Here is a 19,791-nt window from a genome sequence, read left to right as displayed (position 1 = left end):
AGAAGCTTGTTAAAAACAGAGTGTTGCTTCTGCTTTCTCTCCCGATGGTTTTTCTCCCCCATTTCTCCTTGAATTTTCAAGCTCTTTTTGAGGAACCAAGCCAAGGAACCAAGCTGTGATAAGCTAGGGTTATGCTCCACCATTGAAGATGGTGTGTTGCTGAGATTGAGGTGAGTTTTTAGCCGTTAGAACTCTTGTTTTTGCTCTGTTTTTCTAGTTAAGTTTCAGCTGGTTTTTGAGTTGGAAAGTTGGGAATTGATTGGAGTTTTGGCCAGGGTTCTTGGGGTTGTGGTGCCTAGGACATGTGGAGGTGGTATTTGGGTTCATTTGGGACTTAATTTGATGTTTGGAAGCTTTTGGTATGTATTAGAAATGGTGGAATTGAAGGAAGAATTTTCTAGGCAGTGTCTGGCTGGAGGTAGCGCTACAGCGCCTAGTATGGGGCGCTACAGCGCTACCTGAAGGGGGTGCTGGGGCGGTTTGGCTCTGTGAAGAGCGCTGGGGCGCTAGGAGGGTAGCGCTACAACACTACCCTATTTCTTCAGAACCCCGTTTTGAGTGTTTTTAAGGGTTTTTGGCTCGGGGTTTCAATCCTTAAGGCCCGGGATCGAATCTACTCACCGTGTGGTAAGAGAACTGCACCCTGTGTATATGTGATATGCATAGTTATTCTTGATGCATGTTGGATGTTTAAATGTAATGCACGAGAAACATGTGATTAGGGCATGACTCGATTAGCACTGTTTATAAGGCACACCGTAACAGTCCCTGGAGTTTAGGGCGTTACATTCTAATAATATAAGACTGTAGTTTTGAGAGTTCAAATATGAATTTCTAGTGGAATAAATCACACTTAATGAATTAATTAATGGAACTAAGAGTTAGTGAAATTAATTAAATTATTGGAGCTTAGAACTACAGGTCCATAATGTCCCCGTACTAGCTTGATAACACAAATGTAGAATTTTGGTATTAAAAGGAAATAATTAAAAATAATAAAGTATTATTTTTAATCTCACAAATTAATATTACTTGTGAAATAATATTTAAAATATTATTTATGAAGCAAATAAAATTATATTTATAATTTTGTGAAATTAATATTTTATTGAAAATTAATTTAATCAATTTTCATTTTGTGGTATAATTGTATACCACATAAAATAATTTAAGGAAAGCTCAACAAATAGCATTTTATAGAGATAAAATATGACAATGGCCCATAGCCCTATAGTTGATGCCAACCACAGTCCAAATGGATTGTGGCCCACGCATAGGCCCAATGAGATTAGAGATTGGTCATCTTTCTATTGTTATATTAATAGAACATAACATCAAGTGAGAAGACATAAGACATCAAATGCATTTCACTTTATTTTGCTAACGGAGAAAAATAGAGAACTTTGTTCGCTCTAAATTGTGAGAAGAACACTCTCTCATATGTTGAGATTTAAAAGTGTTATTGAGTATCCTAGCAAATAACATAGACATCCACCTGTCTCATTCTTTTTGGGCGAGCCCTAGTATGAAAGATGGTGGGTTAGGAGGCTAAGACGCATTGAAATCTTATGTCATACTTCCGCTGCATTGTCAATCACATTATCAAAACCCAACAAAGGCTTTCCTTCTGGGGAGCTCTAGGGGAGCCCACAGGGGCTTAATCATCTTCCATGAACCTTAATTACTCGCTCACTGCACAGTTTCATAGAGATATGTATTTTTAAGATGAAACAACAACAACTACTTATTATGGCAGCTTTATTTAACAAAAAAGTTGTAGCTATGCAGGCATTCCGTACGCCCGCATAGAAGAAGTCCCCTATATTTTTATATCTATTAGGAAATTAAAGTCAAGGCAATGTTCACCAAATCTACTGCATAATTATATTCCTCACCAAATCTACTTATTATGGCAGCTTTATTTAACAAAAAAGTTGTAGCTATGCGGGCATTCCATACGCCCGCATAGCAGAAGTCCCCTATATTTTTATATCTATTAGGAAATTAAAGTCAAGGCAATGTTCACCAAATCTACTGCATAATTATATTCCTCATTTGTCGTTGTAAAAAGAGCTAGTAGATTTGTGATTATTGTGAGACGATATGCCAATCATCATTAGATAAAATTGATTGTGTGTGTGTGTAAATATATAATTAAGTACATATGTATGGATCTGTAATAGATTACTTGACCTTATAATATAATAAGATAATATAAGGCCATTAATATTGTTATAATTTTTGCCACGCTTCTATATTCTATAACATTAATTTGTTTTTGTGTTTGTGGTCATTTTTTTAATTTAAATAAAAAATGTTAAAAAAGAAGGATATGGATATACACTTAGCAATTTAAACATTATGTTATTATTAAAAAAATTTACGTAAAAAAAAAATTGCTAGCTAGCTTTATTAACTTTAACACATACACACACTTTTAATATAAAGCTAAATATGTAGAGAGCCAAGTATGGATGGATTTGAATTATAGCTAGTGAGCCGCAAAAGTTGACTGTGCATGCAAAGCAGGCTAGCAAAAAATTATCTGCTCTCTTACTGTTTATTATTAATGATGCACTAGTTTGATAACAAATCCCAGTAGTGTTATATAAAAACAAGGCATTAATTACGATTGACAATACCCTTACTTTACTTTTTCTGACTGACAAAGCTTTCGTGATTTTGATTAAAATAAAAATTAAAAACGCCCGCACAGAATTTGAATTTCCCTAAAAATATATATTCGAATCACTTACCAAGATATATAATAAAAATAGGTGGATAAGATAAATAAAAAAATATATGTACAATAATTTTAATTTCTTCAAAATTTGAAAACCTACTGACTATATGAGGGAAAAAAATCACTACACAATAAAATGTAGCCATTAAATATACCATCACAAATTTTGACACAAATAATATAAAAAAAAATTATTTTATCCTTTAAGTTTATAATCACAAATTGTGGCCTCGTTAGCTAATGACCCAATTCTTTAAGTATATAATGAAAAATGAATTAACTAATTTAAATGAAATATATTTAAGTATCATTACTAACATGATAATTTTTTTATAAAAAAATATTATAATTAAAATGAAATGTGCATGCATAAATAAATATATATTTAAATGATTCAAGATATGTTTACCTTTCAGTTGGGTTGGGATAAAACAGTGACCATATTTTTATATAATGAATGATTTATCAAAATTACTCTTTATTTTAATTTATTATTATTTCTTTCATTTGGGTATAAGAAATGTTACACCTACAATATGGACACATTTTTGGGAACGGGTTAATTAAATAAGAACATCATGTTTATCCCTATAAAATGTATGAACTAGTAATAAAGGGCATGGAGTAGAGGTGACTTCGTTGAATTTAATAGTAGGACATTGATATTGGTATAGTTTGGCCAAGTGGTATCTTCTTTCCATAGTATACATTCACATAGAACACATAATTTTGTTTTTGTAAGGAAGGGACATTTAAAATCGGATTATTGATGTGTGGGATTGACAAACTATTAAAATAATATATAAATGCATTTCATCAATGGCATTTGACAACCAAGTGATGGGACAATAAGGTCAATACTTGTTGTAGGAGTTAGATAACATTTTAAAAGTGTTATGATGAAACAACTCATCCATGTCAAGATGAATAAACGTGGGTCAATAAACTGCACCGAAACCAATGTTGTTTTGTCATATCTTTAAAAGGATCATCTATATCTCTATCAAATTTTTGGAAAGGTGAGACGGGATTAAGTGACGTTTGTCATTGTGTCAGGAAGGCAACATTACAAAGCATGGTAATTAATTGCTGGTAATTAACTGATGGTGAGGAAGATTGATGAAATATTTTGATGGGCTCAATGGGATAATTATATTTAAAGTCGAATCTAAATATTATTAAAAATGGTCCATTGATTTTTAACCATTGAATAACATAACAAAACGCCTTTGGTTAAAACTGGATTGGAGGAGGCGGAGTGAGATTTTTCTTTGTTGCTCATTCGGCGACTGTTTTGTATGCACTGCAAGATCGCCTATAGGAGGAGTACATTTCAATTATAGGTCACACTTGAGGATGCACAATGGACTACCGGTAAATGAAAAAGACTATATGTTATGTTATTATACATGAATTAGTTGTTAAAGTTAGTTAGGGTTTGATGAGTAATGTCAAATACGTGATGGCTTTATATTTAGGGTGGGTTGGACAGTAACTAATTTTATATCTGGTGAAATGTTGAGTGGGTGAAAAAATGCATCAGATTCATAGGAATTGTAAAGTTTTGGATTGGCCCTGTCTGAAAGCCTCATGGAGGCCTTCAGTTTGTCACGGATCAAGACGTGACCCTGTCCTGAACATTATTAGAAGAAAAACGATATTGAATGTAATATTGGGCCGAGTAGTATTAAGTGTCAGTCCATTATTTGGCCCAGTACGACGGTAGGCCTATACAAATGAAGTAGCACATAAGGTGTATAACGTGTTTCTATTTTCTTTTATGGGAGACCTTACACTTCTATAGTAATATAGTAATAGGGTCACTTGATTGAAACACTGTTACTGAAACAATATTATAACCGAATCTAAAGAACACATATTATATATTAAATATTTTAAATCCCTAAATCACTCACATATTATTTGCTCAATTAATATGTGAGTTATTTTATGAATTCGTTTTCAACTTGTCGAGTCATAATGAGACTGAAATTATGATTATGGGGAATAGAAAATATCATAGGAATTAACAGTTAATGAAGAGAAATGTGAAGAGTGGGATAGTTTGATTTTAATGTAGATTTGCATATGAATATTTGGCTAAAAAATACAATTTAATTTCTAACTGTTGAAGAATTTTATGTTTCACAGGTCTGAAACAGACATTATCGAAGAGAATGATTTGGATTGGTTTGGCTTACGCTTTTGTGAAGAATATGAGGAAGAAGAAGGTGGGGGAGATGACATGGGGAATACAGTTGATGAAGGTGGTGGAGATGCCATGGAGAATACAGTTGATGAAGGTGGGACATCAACTTTGGAAAAGACAGAAATGGCAACTGACGAAATGAAGGATACCAACCAATTTTGTAAGTATGATTTATACGAAAACACGAAAACCCATTGTTGTTGAGTAGAGATGGCATGGTTGGCCATGTTTTTCAATCACTGGACATGGCTGAAGAATTCATTCATGAATATGCAAGATTCATTGGGTTCAGCCTACGTAAAAGTATCATGCAAAAAAATACTACAGGTGATGTACGTCAACGTCAGTGGGTATGCTCCCGCGAGGGCTGGCGGTCTGAAATGCATGTGGGAAGGCTTGATAGAACTAGGGAGCCTAAGCCAATTAGTCGAGTGGGATGCAAGGTTTGCTTTCGAGTGAACTTGGTGAAGGGTAGTAGGCATTGGATATACAAAGAATTCATCCCAATTCATTCTCACAACGTTGTAGCAGACAACCATAAACAATTCCTTCGGTCCAACTGGGTAATCTCAGAAGGAACCTTGACGACTGCACAAATAATGAAGGAGTCAGGCATAAGAACTTTCCACATCATGTCGTACATGGCCAAGCAAATGGGTGGTTATGAGAAGATTCCATTCACATCGAAAGATCTTTACAATCGAATATCCCATGCTTCAAAAGTTGAGTTTATCGGTTCCAATGCAGGGCGGGCAATCGGATATTTGGAGCATAAAGCTGATGAGGACCCTGGTTTTTTTGGACAGTTTTCGTACAATGAGGATAATCGCCTTCTTAATTTATTTTGGGCAGATGGGAGATGTAGATCAGACTATGAAACATATGGCCATGCAGTAGCTTTTGATTCGATGTACAAGACTAATAGTTATGGGAAGCCACTGCTGATATGGATAGGAATTAATAACCACTATAGCACGTGCATTTTGGGCTTTGCCATTCTTGACAATGAGTCTGGCAGCAGCTACAAGTGGGCGACAAGGGCTTTCCTGGAATGCATGGGAGGTGTTCTACCCAAAACAGTAGTGACAGATGGAGACGAAGCTATTGCTAACACGCTAGAGGAGTTGATGCCTGATGTACCCCATCGATTGTGTTATTGGCATTTACACAACAAAGCTGTTTTAAAAGTGAAAGATCCATCTTTTGCGAGTAGGTTTACCAAATTGGTATTCTGGTACTACACAAAGGACGAGTTTGAAGATAAATGGTGCGACTTAGTGAAAGATTTTGGGATACAAGGCACTGAATATGCTGCAAAACTTTATGCAGACAAGGAGAAGTAGGCTGAAACATTTCTGAGAGGGAATTTCTTCTGTGGAATGACAACTACTCAATGAAGTGAAGGTATTAATGCGGTGTTGAAGAAAAAAGTGAATCAAAAGTTGAAGTTGTACGAGTTCGTGAGGGCGGTCAACATGGCCTTATCTTTAATTAGACAGCGTGAAGCAAAGGATGAGTACATTACACTTCACACTAGTCCCCAGCTCGGGATGACAAATTTGCCACAGATAGAGGATGAATTAGCAAATCTTTACACACGGAACATGTTTTACAAGGTACGACACCAGATGTTGAAAGAAGGTCGGTACATGGTGAAAACCCTATTGGAGGAAAAGGATGCAGTAATTTTGAAGCTTCACAAGTATGTTGCTGAACAAGTGAAGAGGCATGTATATGTAACACCGGAGCGTGATCTCTTTGTTTGTAAATGCCAATATTTTTTGTCATGTGGGATACCATGCCGGCATATATTTGCTTCAATAAAATGCCTACACATTACTTCAATGCCTCGAGCACTAATACTATCTCGGTGGATGGTTGAGACTAAACAGACTCACAATTTTCCAGTTGGCAATATGGACGCTACCTTAGACAAACGAGAGGTGGAGAGGGCAAGATTTGGTGCAATTAGTAGCCAGTTGGGTGAACTTGCCTATCTTGGATCGAGGAATCAGTCGACATACCATATTGCAAAATGTGAGATTGACAGATTATGCAGTAAGCTTAAAGCAGTTGTGGAGATTGGAGACAAAGAAATTATCCATAACCTGCCTCTACACAGGGATTTTCAATTCCCAGTGTTGGATCCATACTTCACAAAAATTAAGGGTACAACAAAGGTATCTGGCTCGAAAAAAGGTACTCGCCGCAAGTGTAGTATCTGCCAGAAAAGTGGACATAACAAGTTGACTTGCCCGATAAAATGGAAGAAGGATCACCCGATTGGAGAGTCAGATGAATATGAAGATGCAGAAGAAGATGACCAATGATATGGAATGGGATTGAATGATGAATGGGCTGGGCAAAGCTCAATGGACTACACACAACATGAGAATGAAGAAGAAAATGATGTTGTTGACGATTTAGGCAATGAACTACAGAATGATAAAGTGAATAAAGTGGGAACACAAGTTGAGGAGGGAAACAATTGGTGGCAAAGTCCTTTCTGATTTCTTTATGATATTTTGTCTGGAGCTTTATTAAGTACTCTTCTATCTCATTTGGTTGCCAATTAAGTTATGAAAAAATGGCAAAGTTTAATGACCCAGCTAGTTCATTTTTTGAATGTTGTCTTGGATTGTTATCATGTACGAGGGAATGCTTGTAATTGCACTTACTGAATCGGGAGTAATGCCATTAATTTATAAATTTAAATTTACAAAAAAATGGTCATTAGTGTATAAAAGCTTTGCTCGAATATCATTGTATCAGATTCATTAATTGGGCGTGCCTCTGGCCTGTGGAGTGGCATGAGTCTTTGTTTGTGGTCATTGTTAATGGGTTCCATCCATACTTGTTATATATACATGGTTGTTTGAATGTTCTATGTGATGTAAGATACAAGTTTCAGATGAATAAATCGTTATGGTACTTTCTGCATCGGTTTGTCAGGTGACAACACATGTTATATCTGAAAATGAGTTATATATATCTTGTACAATGAAAACAATATTATCTGTTAGTTATGGGAAGGCTCAATAATTATAATTTTCATATGCTATGTCTCAGCACAATCTATAAAATTGGTTTGCTCCTATTTGGTACCTTTAATGGTAGGTAGAACAAGTATAGTTTCCACCAACATAATAAAAAACATACATTATTTTGAAGACGTTACCTTCATATAGTTGTAGGTGTTATAAGGCAACTACAACTAGTAATTAAAGTGGGACATCATATACCATAATTTTCATAACAACTAACAACCACCACTGCTATGCAAACAGCCACTGCTATTGTAATGCCCCGAATTCTCCGATGTGGTTTAATGGCGGGATTAGTAGGCCGGGAGGGCCGTACTTCCTTAATTATGCCATTAAATGATATTATGCATGTATATGTGAAATATATTATAATATGATGTTTAGTGCATGCATGTGGGTCCACATTTTAATTACAAGGGTGTGATGGTAATTTAGCCCGTTAAGGGTATAATTGTGTAATTGTATGCATGTCGATGATATGTGTTGAGACCACATTATAATGTGGGTTGGTTTGAGCTATTCGACATGAGACGATCCTAGAGTACTGATTAGCGGTTTAGTCACAACAGGTTTAAGTGTCGGGGCTTGGGTTGAATCTCGGGGTGATTTTAATGATTAGAGCGTTACCGGGTATTAAAGGGTAATGGGATGTGAATTACTGATATTTGAGATTATCAAGAATAGCGGGAATTGGAGAGCGTTAATTATGATTAACGAGATAGGAGGAAAGTACCAGATATGCCCTCGGGAGCCTTTAGAAACTATTAATTGACCTAGGGGTAAAATGGACATTTCACCCCTAGGATAGATATACCTGATGTTGGCTGAGAGAAGATAGTGAAAAATAGAGCATGTTTAAGAGTTCTCCCATACCTTCTTCTCTTTACCTTTCTTTGAGATTTTTGAACCAATTTTGAGGATTCTAGCTTGGGAAGCAAGCCTTGGAAGTTTGGGAGTGTGTTCCACCATTGAAGAGCATCATAAGCTGAGCTTTGGGTAAGTTTCTAACCATAGATTTCTCTGGTTTGCCCTGTTTTGGTTTGGTTTTGCAGCTGAGATTTCTAGGGTGAATTCTTGGTTTTGTTGGGAGTTTTGGCTAGGGTTCCTATGCTTGTGATGTTTGGGATGTGTTAGGATGGTTTTTGGGTTCATTTAGCATTAAGAATGGGATTTGGAAGCTTGGGAATCAGGTTAAAATCGAAGGAGTTGAAGGAGGTCGGTTCAGGGAGGTTTTGGTCTGGAGGTAGCGCTATAGCGCCCACCCTAGGGCGCTACAGCGCTCCTCAGGAGGCTTTCTGGCATATTGGTGATTCTGAGTATAGCGCTGGGGCGCTAGGGGTTGAGCGCTGTAGCGCTACCCTATTCCTTCTAAGTCCTGTTTTGAGTGTTTTTAAGGGTTTTTGACTTGGGGTTTCAATCCTTAAGGCCCGGGATCGAATCTACTCACCGTGTGGGCATGTTTCGAGGTCCCGAGAGTGGTGCTTAGGTTAAGACCCTATTTATGTGGATTCTCATTAATGGAGGTTATAATTGGTTGTGGCTAGGTAACCGCTAAGGAACTAAAAGATCGATCATTCTCAGGGGTCGTCCTTATTATATTTCTTGCTCGAACCTGAGGTAAGAAAACTGCACCCTATGTATATATGACATGCGTGTTGGCTATTGAGCCATGTTGATTGATATGTGTGGACAAGGATTGCATATTAAATGCTAGTGAATGTTGATTACTTGTATATGGCACTGACTAGTCAGGGACACTAACCTAAGAGTCAGAAACGGCATGAGCGTCTTGAACGCAGGGCCAAATGAAGATTAGATCTAATCGATATCAGCATTGAATGGCTCTATGGCATTAATGCTGGACCGACCCTAAAGTAGATGAACTTATAAGCGCTTGGTTAGTCTGAGACTAGTTATTCAGAGCCAGGGCATATGGCCCGGTGACTGTTTGTCACATGGCTAGGGAACGCTGTTCCAGAGTTATGACTCTATGGTCATGAGGAGGGTTATGTTGGTGACTATTCACCATACACCTATCCTGGTTAAACTTATGAAAGGCTCACTTATCAGTTAATCCCGAGTGACCCTAACGTCACATGGCTAGAGGGGGGCTGTCCCCATATTAGTGACTTTTGCGACTGTCACCTATTTGTTTGGACTGTTGGTCCTGAATGACTATTACGGTCATTGTTGATATTATATCATGCTTTATTATGCTTTTCTTGCTGGGCCTTGGCTCATGGGTGCTATGTGGTGCAGGTAAAGGGAAAGAAAAGCTCACCCAGCTGTGAGTAGAGAGCTTAGGTGGTGATGTGTACATATGCGGCTGCTTGACCACTGCGGCCAAGGCATTCTCAGAGGAACTAGGGGGTTTACCCTATTTTGCCGCTTAGGTCGGTAGGATTGTAAATTTGAAACTATAATGACTATTTTGTACTGAGAACAACTTGTAAATGTTTTGATTAGCTCTACAGAGCAGTTTGTAATGAAAATATCCATTCCTTTTTATTAGTTTTTCACCTTAACCTGTTAATTACACTTAGAGCACGTTTTTTACCAAAGGACTCAGGTAGCGGGTCAAATTTCTGGTCCACCATTCACCGTAACTGTTCTGGGGTAACCAGGGCGTTACAGCTATGCTATACCATGATTCTTGTCTTCAATATAAAAACTTGAAATAGGACAGGGTGGTGTTTATAAATGTGTATTCTTAATTAAAGTGGGACAAATATATGAAGCTCTATAATAGAACATGCTTAATATGCCATGGTAGTTTTTTTAATATATTTTATTTGTCTTCAATATATGAAAGTAGGGGCTGATTCATCATTGTTCATTTTAATAATACATCACACCTATCTACACAGAATTCATCACCCCACACAATAAACACCCTGTCATTCACATATAGAGAGGGGCAACAAGATCAAATTAAACGTATATGACAATACATAAATTAGCTCAAAAGGATATGCGGAGCACCCATGACAATAGACCCACACCCCATTAAACATATTTTTCATGACACACCTCACTCACAATTACTAATCATCAAACCTATTTCCCTACACATCGAGCAGAATTCGTCTTTGTCCTCGTTGAAGCCCTTACTTGATCCCTAACTTTGTTGTGTAGAGATGTCACTAAACCAACAGCAACATGAGCCCTCTCATCATCCGAGTTATACTTTAACAAAAATTGTGAATTGTGAAAGAAATAAAAAAAACAAATTTCCATTACTTAATATAAACATTATTCAACTACTAAGAAACTCGATAGCTTTAAAAATTAATACAGTACAACATAAAAACTTACACCCTTCGGTTTGAAGTTAGAAGGGTTGCGTTGTGCCATCCAATTTATCACATGAATACCACAGTCATATCCATTTGATTGTTGGACAACTTCATTATTAGTGAAAGCCTTGAAACATGTGAATGACTTCACAGGTCCCTTCCATCGTGATAACTCATCTCGGAGAACTAAATCAAGCTGCTGCAACTACAGTGTGGATAAAACAAGATAACATCAACTGTAATGATAGTCAAATACTACACCTTTAGTTTCGAAATAGAAAACCTTCTCTAGTTAATTAACAACCCACCTCAGTTTTGCTCCCAACAATAAAAAAGGTTAAAACATCCCCAAAAAATTTAAAAACTCACCACCACTGGAACAAGAGATTGTGATAATGATTCTTTTCGCCCTAGCAGGAACGAATCACATATTTCGACAACCCCATTACCTACATGAACTATAAAGAGAACCCAGTGTTGCATCTCCTCGTTGTGAACTGGAATCTTAATCTGCAAAATAATAAAATATTCAACTAATAAAAAAACCCAAAAATACAAAAAAATACCACACATAAATATACCTTCCCACATAAATTCAAATCTCCAATAAAAAGTTTACGAGCTGAATCAGATCGACCACTTTGAGGAAACAAGTTCTGAATACTAATTCCAATACACTGTCACTCAAAAATATTCAGAATTAATTCGATATCTCTTATATTATGTTGAATTTTTCTACGGGAACAGTACTCACCGTCATTCTAGTATTCAAATACCATGACGAACGACTCTCTGTTGAAACTTGCTGCTCCCTACGTGTGTTCATCTCACATACTACATTCAACACCTGCGGTCAAAACAAGAAAAAAACATTGGAAACCTACCCTTACCGTCCATGAATATTAGTTTAGATGGGGAAATATAAATAAAATGAATACTTCTAACTAAACAGTCCAACATTATCAATCCATACCTCTCCATTAATAAAAACACCAGGACACAATGTTCGAACCAAACCACGCGTGAGATGATTAAACCCCGTGTCTACCAGTGTCTCACTGTGCCACAATTATAAAACAAATTTATAATAATATTGGGTATCAGATAGAAATTTTTTATTATTAACTAATGGAAAAAATATACTTACTCCGAATTCAAACTATCATCAAATATGTATTCTATTAATTTTCCTATATCATCGTCCATTATGGGAGTGCGAATTTTAAAGGGCCCTATGCTTTGGCTCTGCCCAATTGTAACATTAGAAAAATAAACTCCACGTGGAGTTGTTTGTGATTTAGTCTTCACCTGATTAAATAAACTAGTAAATTATAAAACAAGGTACAATAACAAATAAATATAAAACGTACTCAATTACATATTTACCGTTTTTTTTTTCCTCCGATCAACAAGCCCACCAATGCTACTAGACACTGACTGGCTTCCTACTTTTACATTCGACAACTTTGAACATTTTTGGTTAATCGTACAAACTCTAGGCTTCTACAATCTCAAAATTAACAACCAATTAGGTTCAACAAGTAAATTAAAAAAGCTAAAAATACCAAAAAAAAATAATAATCAACTTTTAACCTACGAAAAGATACCATTACTTACTTTCATCGACATTTCACGCTGCAATAATGTTTCTCCAAATTGGGATGAAATCCTGAAAACAGTATCATCAAAGTTCTCGAAGTTTCCCCCCAAACATTTATCCTCTCCATTACCAACACATGTCTTCCTTTTGCATTCTATATTAGTTGAGCTATCATCTAACCCCTGAATATCTCCTACAGACTTCTTCAACTCACCGTTACTTAAATCTTCCACTTTGCTATCAACCCCACTACATTTAACGACACCATCTTTGTGTCTATCAAAATCATTTGCTTTGTCTTTACCTAAAGGATTTACAAAAGCAACATCTTCCTTCCTCCCAATTAATTTTTCAACCATTTTACGCTAAAAAAAATTCGCCTCACTATGTCTATGTTTCCCATGTTCAGTTATTGCACGTAATTCATCTTTAATTACTCTCAAATCATCTTTCAACACAGCATAATCATTACGCAGCCTCTGTATTGATTCCATTATAGAATTCAATAATAAAACTTCCATCCTAAATCACCAAATCAATAGTAACATAAAATGGGGAAATATATTAACAACCATACAATAATCATTTTAATACAAATTTAATTCCTTCAAGAAAAAAGAAACATGACATAAACACAAATATTTATCCTCTAGCTAATAGTACAGAAGAAATCAGACTTCTGCAACATTAACAAAAAATATTAACCAAAAAACTGACCTCAATAAAATTAAAAAAATTCAATACTATTGCAACTTTCAATACTAGTGAAGTTATATAGCTAGCGTAAGCCAACTCACACCATTTTGGAAAGAAGAAACTGCCCTAGTCATTTTTTTAATCATGAAGGGGGTATGAGTTTATTTATGTACAAAAGATATATATATATATATCATCATCATCATATGGTTTTTATATGCATGTATTTAATCCCAAACGAATAGCACACCTCTAAAGTGGTCCAAGTGCAGCTCTAAAGTTTGTATATACACGATCTTATCTTTCTCATTAATACCCATATTGAGAAGTTTTATATATATGTATGTATGTATATGGTTGTCACTTGTGTTTTTAGCTAGTAAGACATTAAAAGAATCATGTGATATTTTATTAATTTGTAGAGAAACAAAGGATGACATAAACCGTATCAGAGTGGATCATTGCAGAAAATCAATTTGGATTAGGAAGGAAAATTAATGAAGTGGAAACTATAAATATTAAATAAAGAAAAATATAGTGTTCTGATTTAAAATTCAAATTCAATAAAATTAAAAAAATTAAAAAATTCAATACTATTGCAAATACCTGCAATTTCTATAATACTTTATATACATATATGGTGCAAATTAATATTCAACATCTGATATCATAGAGAGATGGAGAAAGAGGCTTAATAGTTAATTCAGGAAGTTTCTCCAATTTTTTTAGCTAATGTGGTCTTATATGTACTATTTTGTTCAACTACATTCATCCCATATATATATATATATATATATATATATTAAGCCTGCCTCTACATTATATATATATATATATTTATACAAAAATTTATACTCATGCGGGTTCAAACTATATGAGCATATCATTAGATAGAGAATATATCAACATATATACAAACTAATGTATAACTTCCTAACTACTATACTCAGGGCTTACAACATATATACAAACGGATGAATTATCTCAAACAGTTTATGGGCACACGAGTTATGTCCACCTTCCAAACTATATAAGCACACAGGGTTAAACTATATACCCAAATCAATAGATTAATATAATAAGAGTTCATCATTTTCACCAGTGTATTACAACTCACATACAATGCAATTTCTATAATACTTTATACACATATATGGTGTAAATTAATATTCAACATCTGATAGCATAGAGAGATGGGCAGGTTCAGAGACATTGAAGAAAGTAAAAGATAAATTAAAGGCAAGAAAATAATAACAGATTTTAACTTACCCATGTGTCGATGAGAGCTTCGGAACAACTAGAGAAATGGGAGAGAGACGAAGATGGGGAGAAATAAGGTCAATACTGATTAAATGAAACCTTGTAGAGAAGAGAAACAGAGATAGCTGAAAGAGAAGAAAGAGAGAACTCTGAGAGAAAGAGAGAGAGAATAGTTATGACCTTTAAGTGTGAATGGGTTCAGACTTGTGAGGGAAAGAGAGAGAGAATAGTTCTGAGAGAAATAGAGAAAATATTTGGAAAGATCACAGCCCTTCGTTTAATCTAATGGTGCAAAAAAAATGTATCCACGGATGCAGACGATTTAGCGGCTCCACATGAGCAATTTCCTATATATTTATAGAGAAAACGTAACTTTTATTCATTACAATTTACAATGGTCATTTAGAAAAGTAGAAATACAAGAAGGTAAATTTTTTTTAAAAAAAACAAGAAGGTAATTAGAATTACAATTTGTTTAAAAATAAATAATAATTAAAATAAAATACAGCGTCGTACTCTTGGGATATGCGCTACACGTGGAAGATGATAAAATATTAACTTGGGCATTTTCTGCGTTATCCACCATTTCTGTGAAACTGTGAATATTAGTGTCACTAATACAGTCCAATCCAAAACCACTCTCGTCTTCGTCTACTCATCTCATAACACATGATATGAATAAATATGACATAAAATCACAGTAATTTGATTAAAGCTTCCAAATTTATTTTCAATACGTCCACTTAAGTTAAAACTTAAAAGTCCAGTTGGAGGATGACACCATTTGGGTTACGTTACGTGTTTGTGTGCGTATGCATATATTACATTTAGATCTATGATTTTGGCAATGGAAACTGCCTAAAAGCATACCAAAATGCTGAACTGAAGAGAGACTAATGTAGTACTCTTCTAGTGTAGACATCGGATTTGTTACCTATCTCTCTTTTTTCTCAGAAACGATGGAGATACCATGTTGGGTTCGTACTTTGGTGGCTCAACTAGCTCTCTGCTTCGCTCTCTACTGTGCCTTTCAACTGGGTCATCCTCAAAACTCAGTATACAATGGCAGAAGTGAGGGTAGACCTCTTGATTTGTATTTTATAAGCGTTAGAGGAGGCTTTAGACCTGTAAACCAACAGACCCATCTTCTGGAACAGGTTGGTTATTGTTTTTTCTATTCTTAAGAAGATGTATAATAATCTTGGTTTCTATTTTATTGTTGTGGTTTGGTTTTATGCTGGTGGGTTTGGTTTGGGTGGTTGTTTTTCTTCCAGTTTGGAGACTTGAAATGTGTAATCTTTGTGGTTTGCTTAGACTATGTTGTGTGGCTTGTGCAAATCTTGGAATGAAAAAGCTTAGCTGAGTAGTTGATTTGCGTGAATTAGGTTCTTAAGAGATGCCAATTCAAAATTATATGTTCTATTGTTTTGTATCTAATGACAAATCAAAGAGAGAAGTTGCCGGTTGTTTTTCTTATTGACTAGATTTCATAAAGAATCTTGCTATCACTTTTGTTGGGAAAAGAAAAACAGCTTTTGCATCATAAATTGTGAAATGTTAGAAAGGTTTCTGGACTTTATTTAGGTTTTCTTTATTGAATTACAGTGGTGTAAAGGTTTGTTCTAAAACAAAGTTGAATTGTTTCATCAAACCATTAGTTTTGAAGATAGGATCCCCACCTAACCCTATAATATTTGGACCACTAAATTATAACAATTACCATATAGATACTCAAAAAGTCAAAAGGGACTCCAACCTAGGCAGACCTTGTGTGAACAAACTACATGGCTGACCATTTGAGCTACTCCTCTTCCCAGTAGTTTTGGATCCAACAATGTAATGGAAGGCAGGGTATTGGGTTGGGTTTTTCTTAGTGTTGACCAGGAAAAAACAATGGACAATTTGGATGCATTTTGACATTAAGATTTGGTTATTCAGTATATATTCTACGTTTGAATTCATAGTTTTTACTTTTACAAGCTTGTTTGAGTTTCCAATATCTAAGTCTTAAACTTGACATCCTTTTCTTTTTTCTTCTTCTTCTTTGATCAAAATCAATATTTTATCAAATTATTTGAATCCCTTCTTTCTTTCTCCATCTAATTTTCTCTGTATCATTTACTGATTGGATTTATTTGTTGTTATAAAGATGGAGAGGGTGGTGAAGACCTACAAAGCAAGGTTTGTGGTAAATATTGGAGAACTTGGGGAAAACGATCCGCTCTTGCAGAATGTAAGGTCATTTTAATTTCAGAACTTAATTCCAACTTTTGGTAAATGTGTCATATAGAGTAATTGTCTAATTGAAACATGAAACTAGCAAATGGGACAAAATTAAGGGAAAAGCTTGTAGCACTGTTCAAAGAATCTTAGTTCTTTACTGGTTAATTTATTATATTTATGTACTTTTCTCTACAGGCTTCTCAGTTGGTCTCCTTGCCGAAGATTCCCTGGTATGCCATTTTTTTCTTGGCATTGTGCTTCTACAGATTGTGTAACTTGCAATGATTTAGCTGTATCACACAGTTTGGGTAGTCATGAAAGTAATATATGTAGGTACACCACTAGAGTTTCAAAATCACATGAAGAAAGGGGTTACTTCTTAAAGCAAGTCAGTGTATCATATGGGAGAACCTTAAATATTATTGGGCTGAATACTGGTTTATTACAGGTATGTACTAGTATGCTGATGTTTATTCATTATCAACCTACAGATTATCTAGACATTTATAAAGCCTTTAGCAATATGTGTGACCTTTCTAATCAATCATAGTTGCTTTCCTCTCAACTGAATTGTCAATATAGAACATGGAAGTGAAATATTTCTTTCTCATGATAATTAGGAAAATATGATTAAGCAATTAGCTGAGTTTTCACTTTGGCTCTTTCTTTGTAATGTTAAATAGATTAACAAGGCTCTTTTAAACTAGTAGGGCTTGCTTTAGGAACAAAGACAATAAAAGAAGCATATAAGAAAGATGCTATTTTAGTTAAGAAAATCATAAAAGTTTATAAACACAATAGTAAATAGAATTTAAATTCAAGTTGCCGTTCAAAATCAATAAAACTGTAGCTTGCTGAGCTTTATGTTCAATTACAATGTGCATGAGTCTGTGATAGCATCAAAATTTTGTTCACTTTGACTTTAAAGATTGCTCAAAAGGAGTATGTGATGCTTGACACTCGTTATCGTTTCATTATCACTCAATCGCTTAGTCATTTCAATTGTTACTAGACTCGTCTTAAGTTTCCTCTTGTTAATGCTCACTGCTCGTTTGCCAGCTTTCATAATCTTAACTAACTCATTGTTCACGTGATGATTACTTTACTTCCAATGTTAGTGGAGTATTTTTTGTAATTTTAAAGTTCTACAAACAGTCACCCATCTTACGATTGAACCTCTCTCTTCCCATACCCACCCCACACCCCCAGGAGACTGAGGACAATCAATTACACTGGCTGACAAGAACACTAGAAGAGACCAGTGGCAACTGGTAAATTTCAATCTCTATCAGTTCAATCCTAGTTTTTCATGTTATCTCTTTAAAACATTTATGTCAAAATAAATAATTTTCTTATTTAACAAGTGATAAGTAGTATTGCAAAGGCTAAAAGGCTGCTTATATTTTCTTCTGGGAATCAGGCGCATTGTTGTTGGATTCCACCCATTGGCTGTCTGCAAAGAAAGGGATGAGGAAACTAAGACAAACCAAGTTTTCGAGACTCTCCAGCAGACTCTCATGACATTTGAAGTGGTAAGACTTGGAGATTCTTGATGCTCAAGATTTATGGGTGAAACTGAAAACAATAACTTTGACCCCAAATCCATCATTTTTTTTTTATTCCAGAATGCATATATAAGTGGACAAGATTGCTCACATCAAGGTAGCATTGGTTACATTGAGAATCCGGGCCCAAATGTCAAAAAACCTTTCCTTTCATTTTCAAATGAAAGATCAGAATCTGAAAGGTATAAATCCATCTTCCATCTCTGTTGACATTTTTATACCAAGAAACGCTAGAGCCACCGAAATCTCCTAAACTTATAAGACACCCACCCTCGAAAGTGGGGTAGTTAGGGATACATACAAAACTAGAAAGCAGTTTGGCTTGGTTAAAATAATATGGGACCTACTATGCTGGCAACTCCTTATTGGACTTTCTCTCCTTTTGGTTGTTTTCTTAGGACACCAGTTGACGGGTTCCTGCTTCACAGAGTCAGCTCCCTTGAGATTGTAAGTATTCATTGTTTGTTTTCAGAAATCAGTTGAGGCCATGAACTCATGACTAATTCCCAACTTGTGTTTTTTGTTGATGTCAGGTTACTTATTTTGTTAGCTCAGCTGATGAGGCAGTGCACAGAAGTGTTCTCCAACAGAGGGGTAAAGAGGTCATGTAGATCTCTAACTCCCTACTCTTGGGAGTTTTTTCAAATTTTTATTAATATATGTAAATTATAATATTTGAACCTAAATTCCATTTATTTATGAGAAATCACCACAATCCTTTTTTTGGCAGTTGTAAAAGCCAGTTTCTTTTTGTATTAATAAGAAATATATAGGAGGCTTAACCTTTAAGACTCCCACATACTCATCCACTCAACTATTTGGGCACAGCTTTTTTTTATGTTGGCTCCAAAGAAGTATCAAAATGCTTTAACACATAACCAAAATTTTCTTTGTAAGAAATTAAAAAATAACTTAATATATATGTGTGAAATGCTAGAGTGACATACTTGTTTCTGAGGCGATGAACATGAATGGGGAGGTTAGCTAAGAAGAATAGTAGAATGGTACAGTGGTAACTTGTAAAATTCAATCTTTGTTGCTTGTTTACAGTTAATCCAGCTCTAGTTTTTGTCCTTTGAACTGTAATGACAATGAAATGTCATTCCATTAAGTTAAGACAATATATATATATATAAAAAATCATGTCATAAATTT

The 19,791-nt window shown here is 35.1% G+C and overlaps 3 protein-coding genes across 6 annotated transcripts; 2 read left to right on the top strand and 1 right to left on the bottom strand.

Annotated features, from left to right (window-relative positions):
* The first annotated feature begins 5,197 nt into the window (after positions 1–5,197).
* LOC133785824 (protein FAR1-RELATED SEQUENCE 5-like) lies at positions 5,198–6,295 on the top strand. Its single transcript, XM_062225039.1, has one exon. The coding sequence runs from the start codon at positions 5,198–5,200 to the stop codon at positions 6,293–6,295; it is 1,098 nt and encodes a 365-aa protein (XP_062081023.1).
* A 4,434-nt stretch (positions 6,296–10,729) lies between these two features.
* On the bottom strand, positions 10,730–14,372 carry LOC133782913 (uncharacterized). 3 transcript variants are annotated; one of them, XM_062222363.1, is made up of 8 exons: positions 12,910–14,372; positions 12,440–12,795; positions 12,266–12,350; positions 12,047–12,139; positions 11,874–11,969; positions 11,662–11,802; positions 11,312–11,497; positions 10,730–11,182 (listed from the first exon to the last, which is right to left on the bottom strand). In XM_062222363.1, exons 2-8 carry the CDS (start codon positions 12,496–12,498, stop codon positions 11,054–11,056), a joined length of 789 nt encoding a protein of 262 aa, XP_062078347.1. In that variant the 5' UTR covers positions 12,499–12,795; positions 12,910–14,372; the 3' UTR covers positions 10,730–11,053. The 3 variants fall into 3 exon arrangements, with proteins under 3 accessions (XP_062078347.1, XP_062078346.1, XP_062078348.1); XM_062222362.1 differs by having other exon boundaries at positions 12,440–14,372; XM_062222364.1 differs by lacking the exon at positions 11,874–11,969 and having other exon boundaries at positions 12,440–14,071.
* A 1,087-nt stretch (positions 14,373–15,459) lies between these two features.
* On the top strand, positions 15,460–19,450 carry LOC133782912 (uncharacterized). Of its 2 annotated transcripts, none has more exons than XM_062222360.1 (9): positions 15,460–16,005; positions 16,998–17,081; positions 17,267–17,301; positions 17,405–17,519; positions 18,227–18,342; positions 18,492–18,603; positions 18,697–18,818; positions 19,035–19,083; positions 19,170–19,450. In XM_062222360.1, exons 1-9 carry the CDS (start codon positions 15,808–15,810, stop codon positions 19,245–19,247), a joined length of 909 nt encoding a protein of 302 aa, XP_062078344.1. In that variant the 5' UTR covers positions 15,460–15,807; the 3' UTR covers positions 19,248–19,450. The 2 variants fall into 2 exon arrangements, with proteins under 2 accessions (XP_062078344.1, XP_062078345.1); XM_062222361.1 differs by having other exon boundaries at positions 15,464–16,005; positions 18,281–18,342.
* The last annotated feature ends 341 nt before the right edge of the window (positions 19,451–19,791 follow it).

The sequence above is a fragment of the Humulus lupulus genome, chromosome 6 (assembly GCF_963169125.1).
Source record: "Humulus lupulus chromosome 6, drHumLupu1.1, whole genome shotgun sequence".
Taxonomy (NCBI): domain Eukaryota; kingdom Viridiplantae; phylum Streptophyta; class Magnoliopsida; order Rosales; family Cannabaceae; genus Humulus; species Humulus lupulus.
The sequence above is the reverse complement of the archived record's forward strand: the minus strand, read 5'-3'. Positions and strand labels throughout refer to the sequence as shown.

What these genes read in the sequence shown, in the direction of transcription:
- LOC133782913 (XM_062222362.1), bottom strand. Translation starts at nt 12,498, where the DNA reads ATGGACGATGATATAGGAAAATTAATAGAATACATATTTGATGATAGT. An exon ending in ATTTGAATACTAGAATGACG is followed by an intron (nt 11,970 to 12,046) that starts GTGAGTACTGTT and finishes TTTGAGTGACAG; the next exon opens with TGTATTGGAATTAGTATTCA. An exon ending in CTAACTTCAAACCGAAGGGT is followed by an intron (nt 11,183 to 11,311) that starts GTAAGTTTTTAT and finishes TTTTTGTTAAAG; the next exon opens with TATAACTCGGATGATGAGAG.
- LOC133782912 (XM_062222360.1), top strand. Translation starts at nt 15,808, where the DNA reads ATGGAGATACCATGTTGGGTTCGTACTTTGGTGGCTCAACTAGCTCTC. An exon ending in ACGATCCGCTCTTGCAGAAT is followed by an intron (nt 17,082 to 17,266) that starts GTAAGGTCATTT and finishes TTTTCTCTACAG; the next exon opens with GCTTCTCAGTTGGTCTCCTT. An exon ending in CTCTCATGACATTTGAAGTG is followed by an intron (nt 18,604 to 18,696) that starts GTAAGACTTGGA and finishes TTTTTATTCCAG; the next exon opens with AATGCATATATAAGTGGACA.
- LOC133785824 (XM_062225039.1), top strand. Translation starts at nt 5,198, where the DNA reads ATGGCTGAAGAATTCATTCATGAATATGCAAGATTCATTGGGTTCAGC.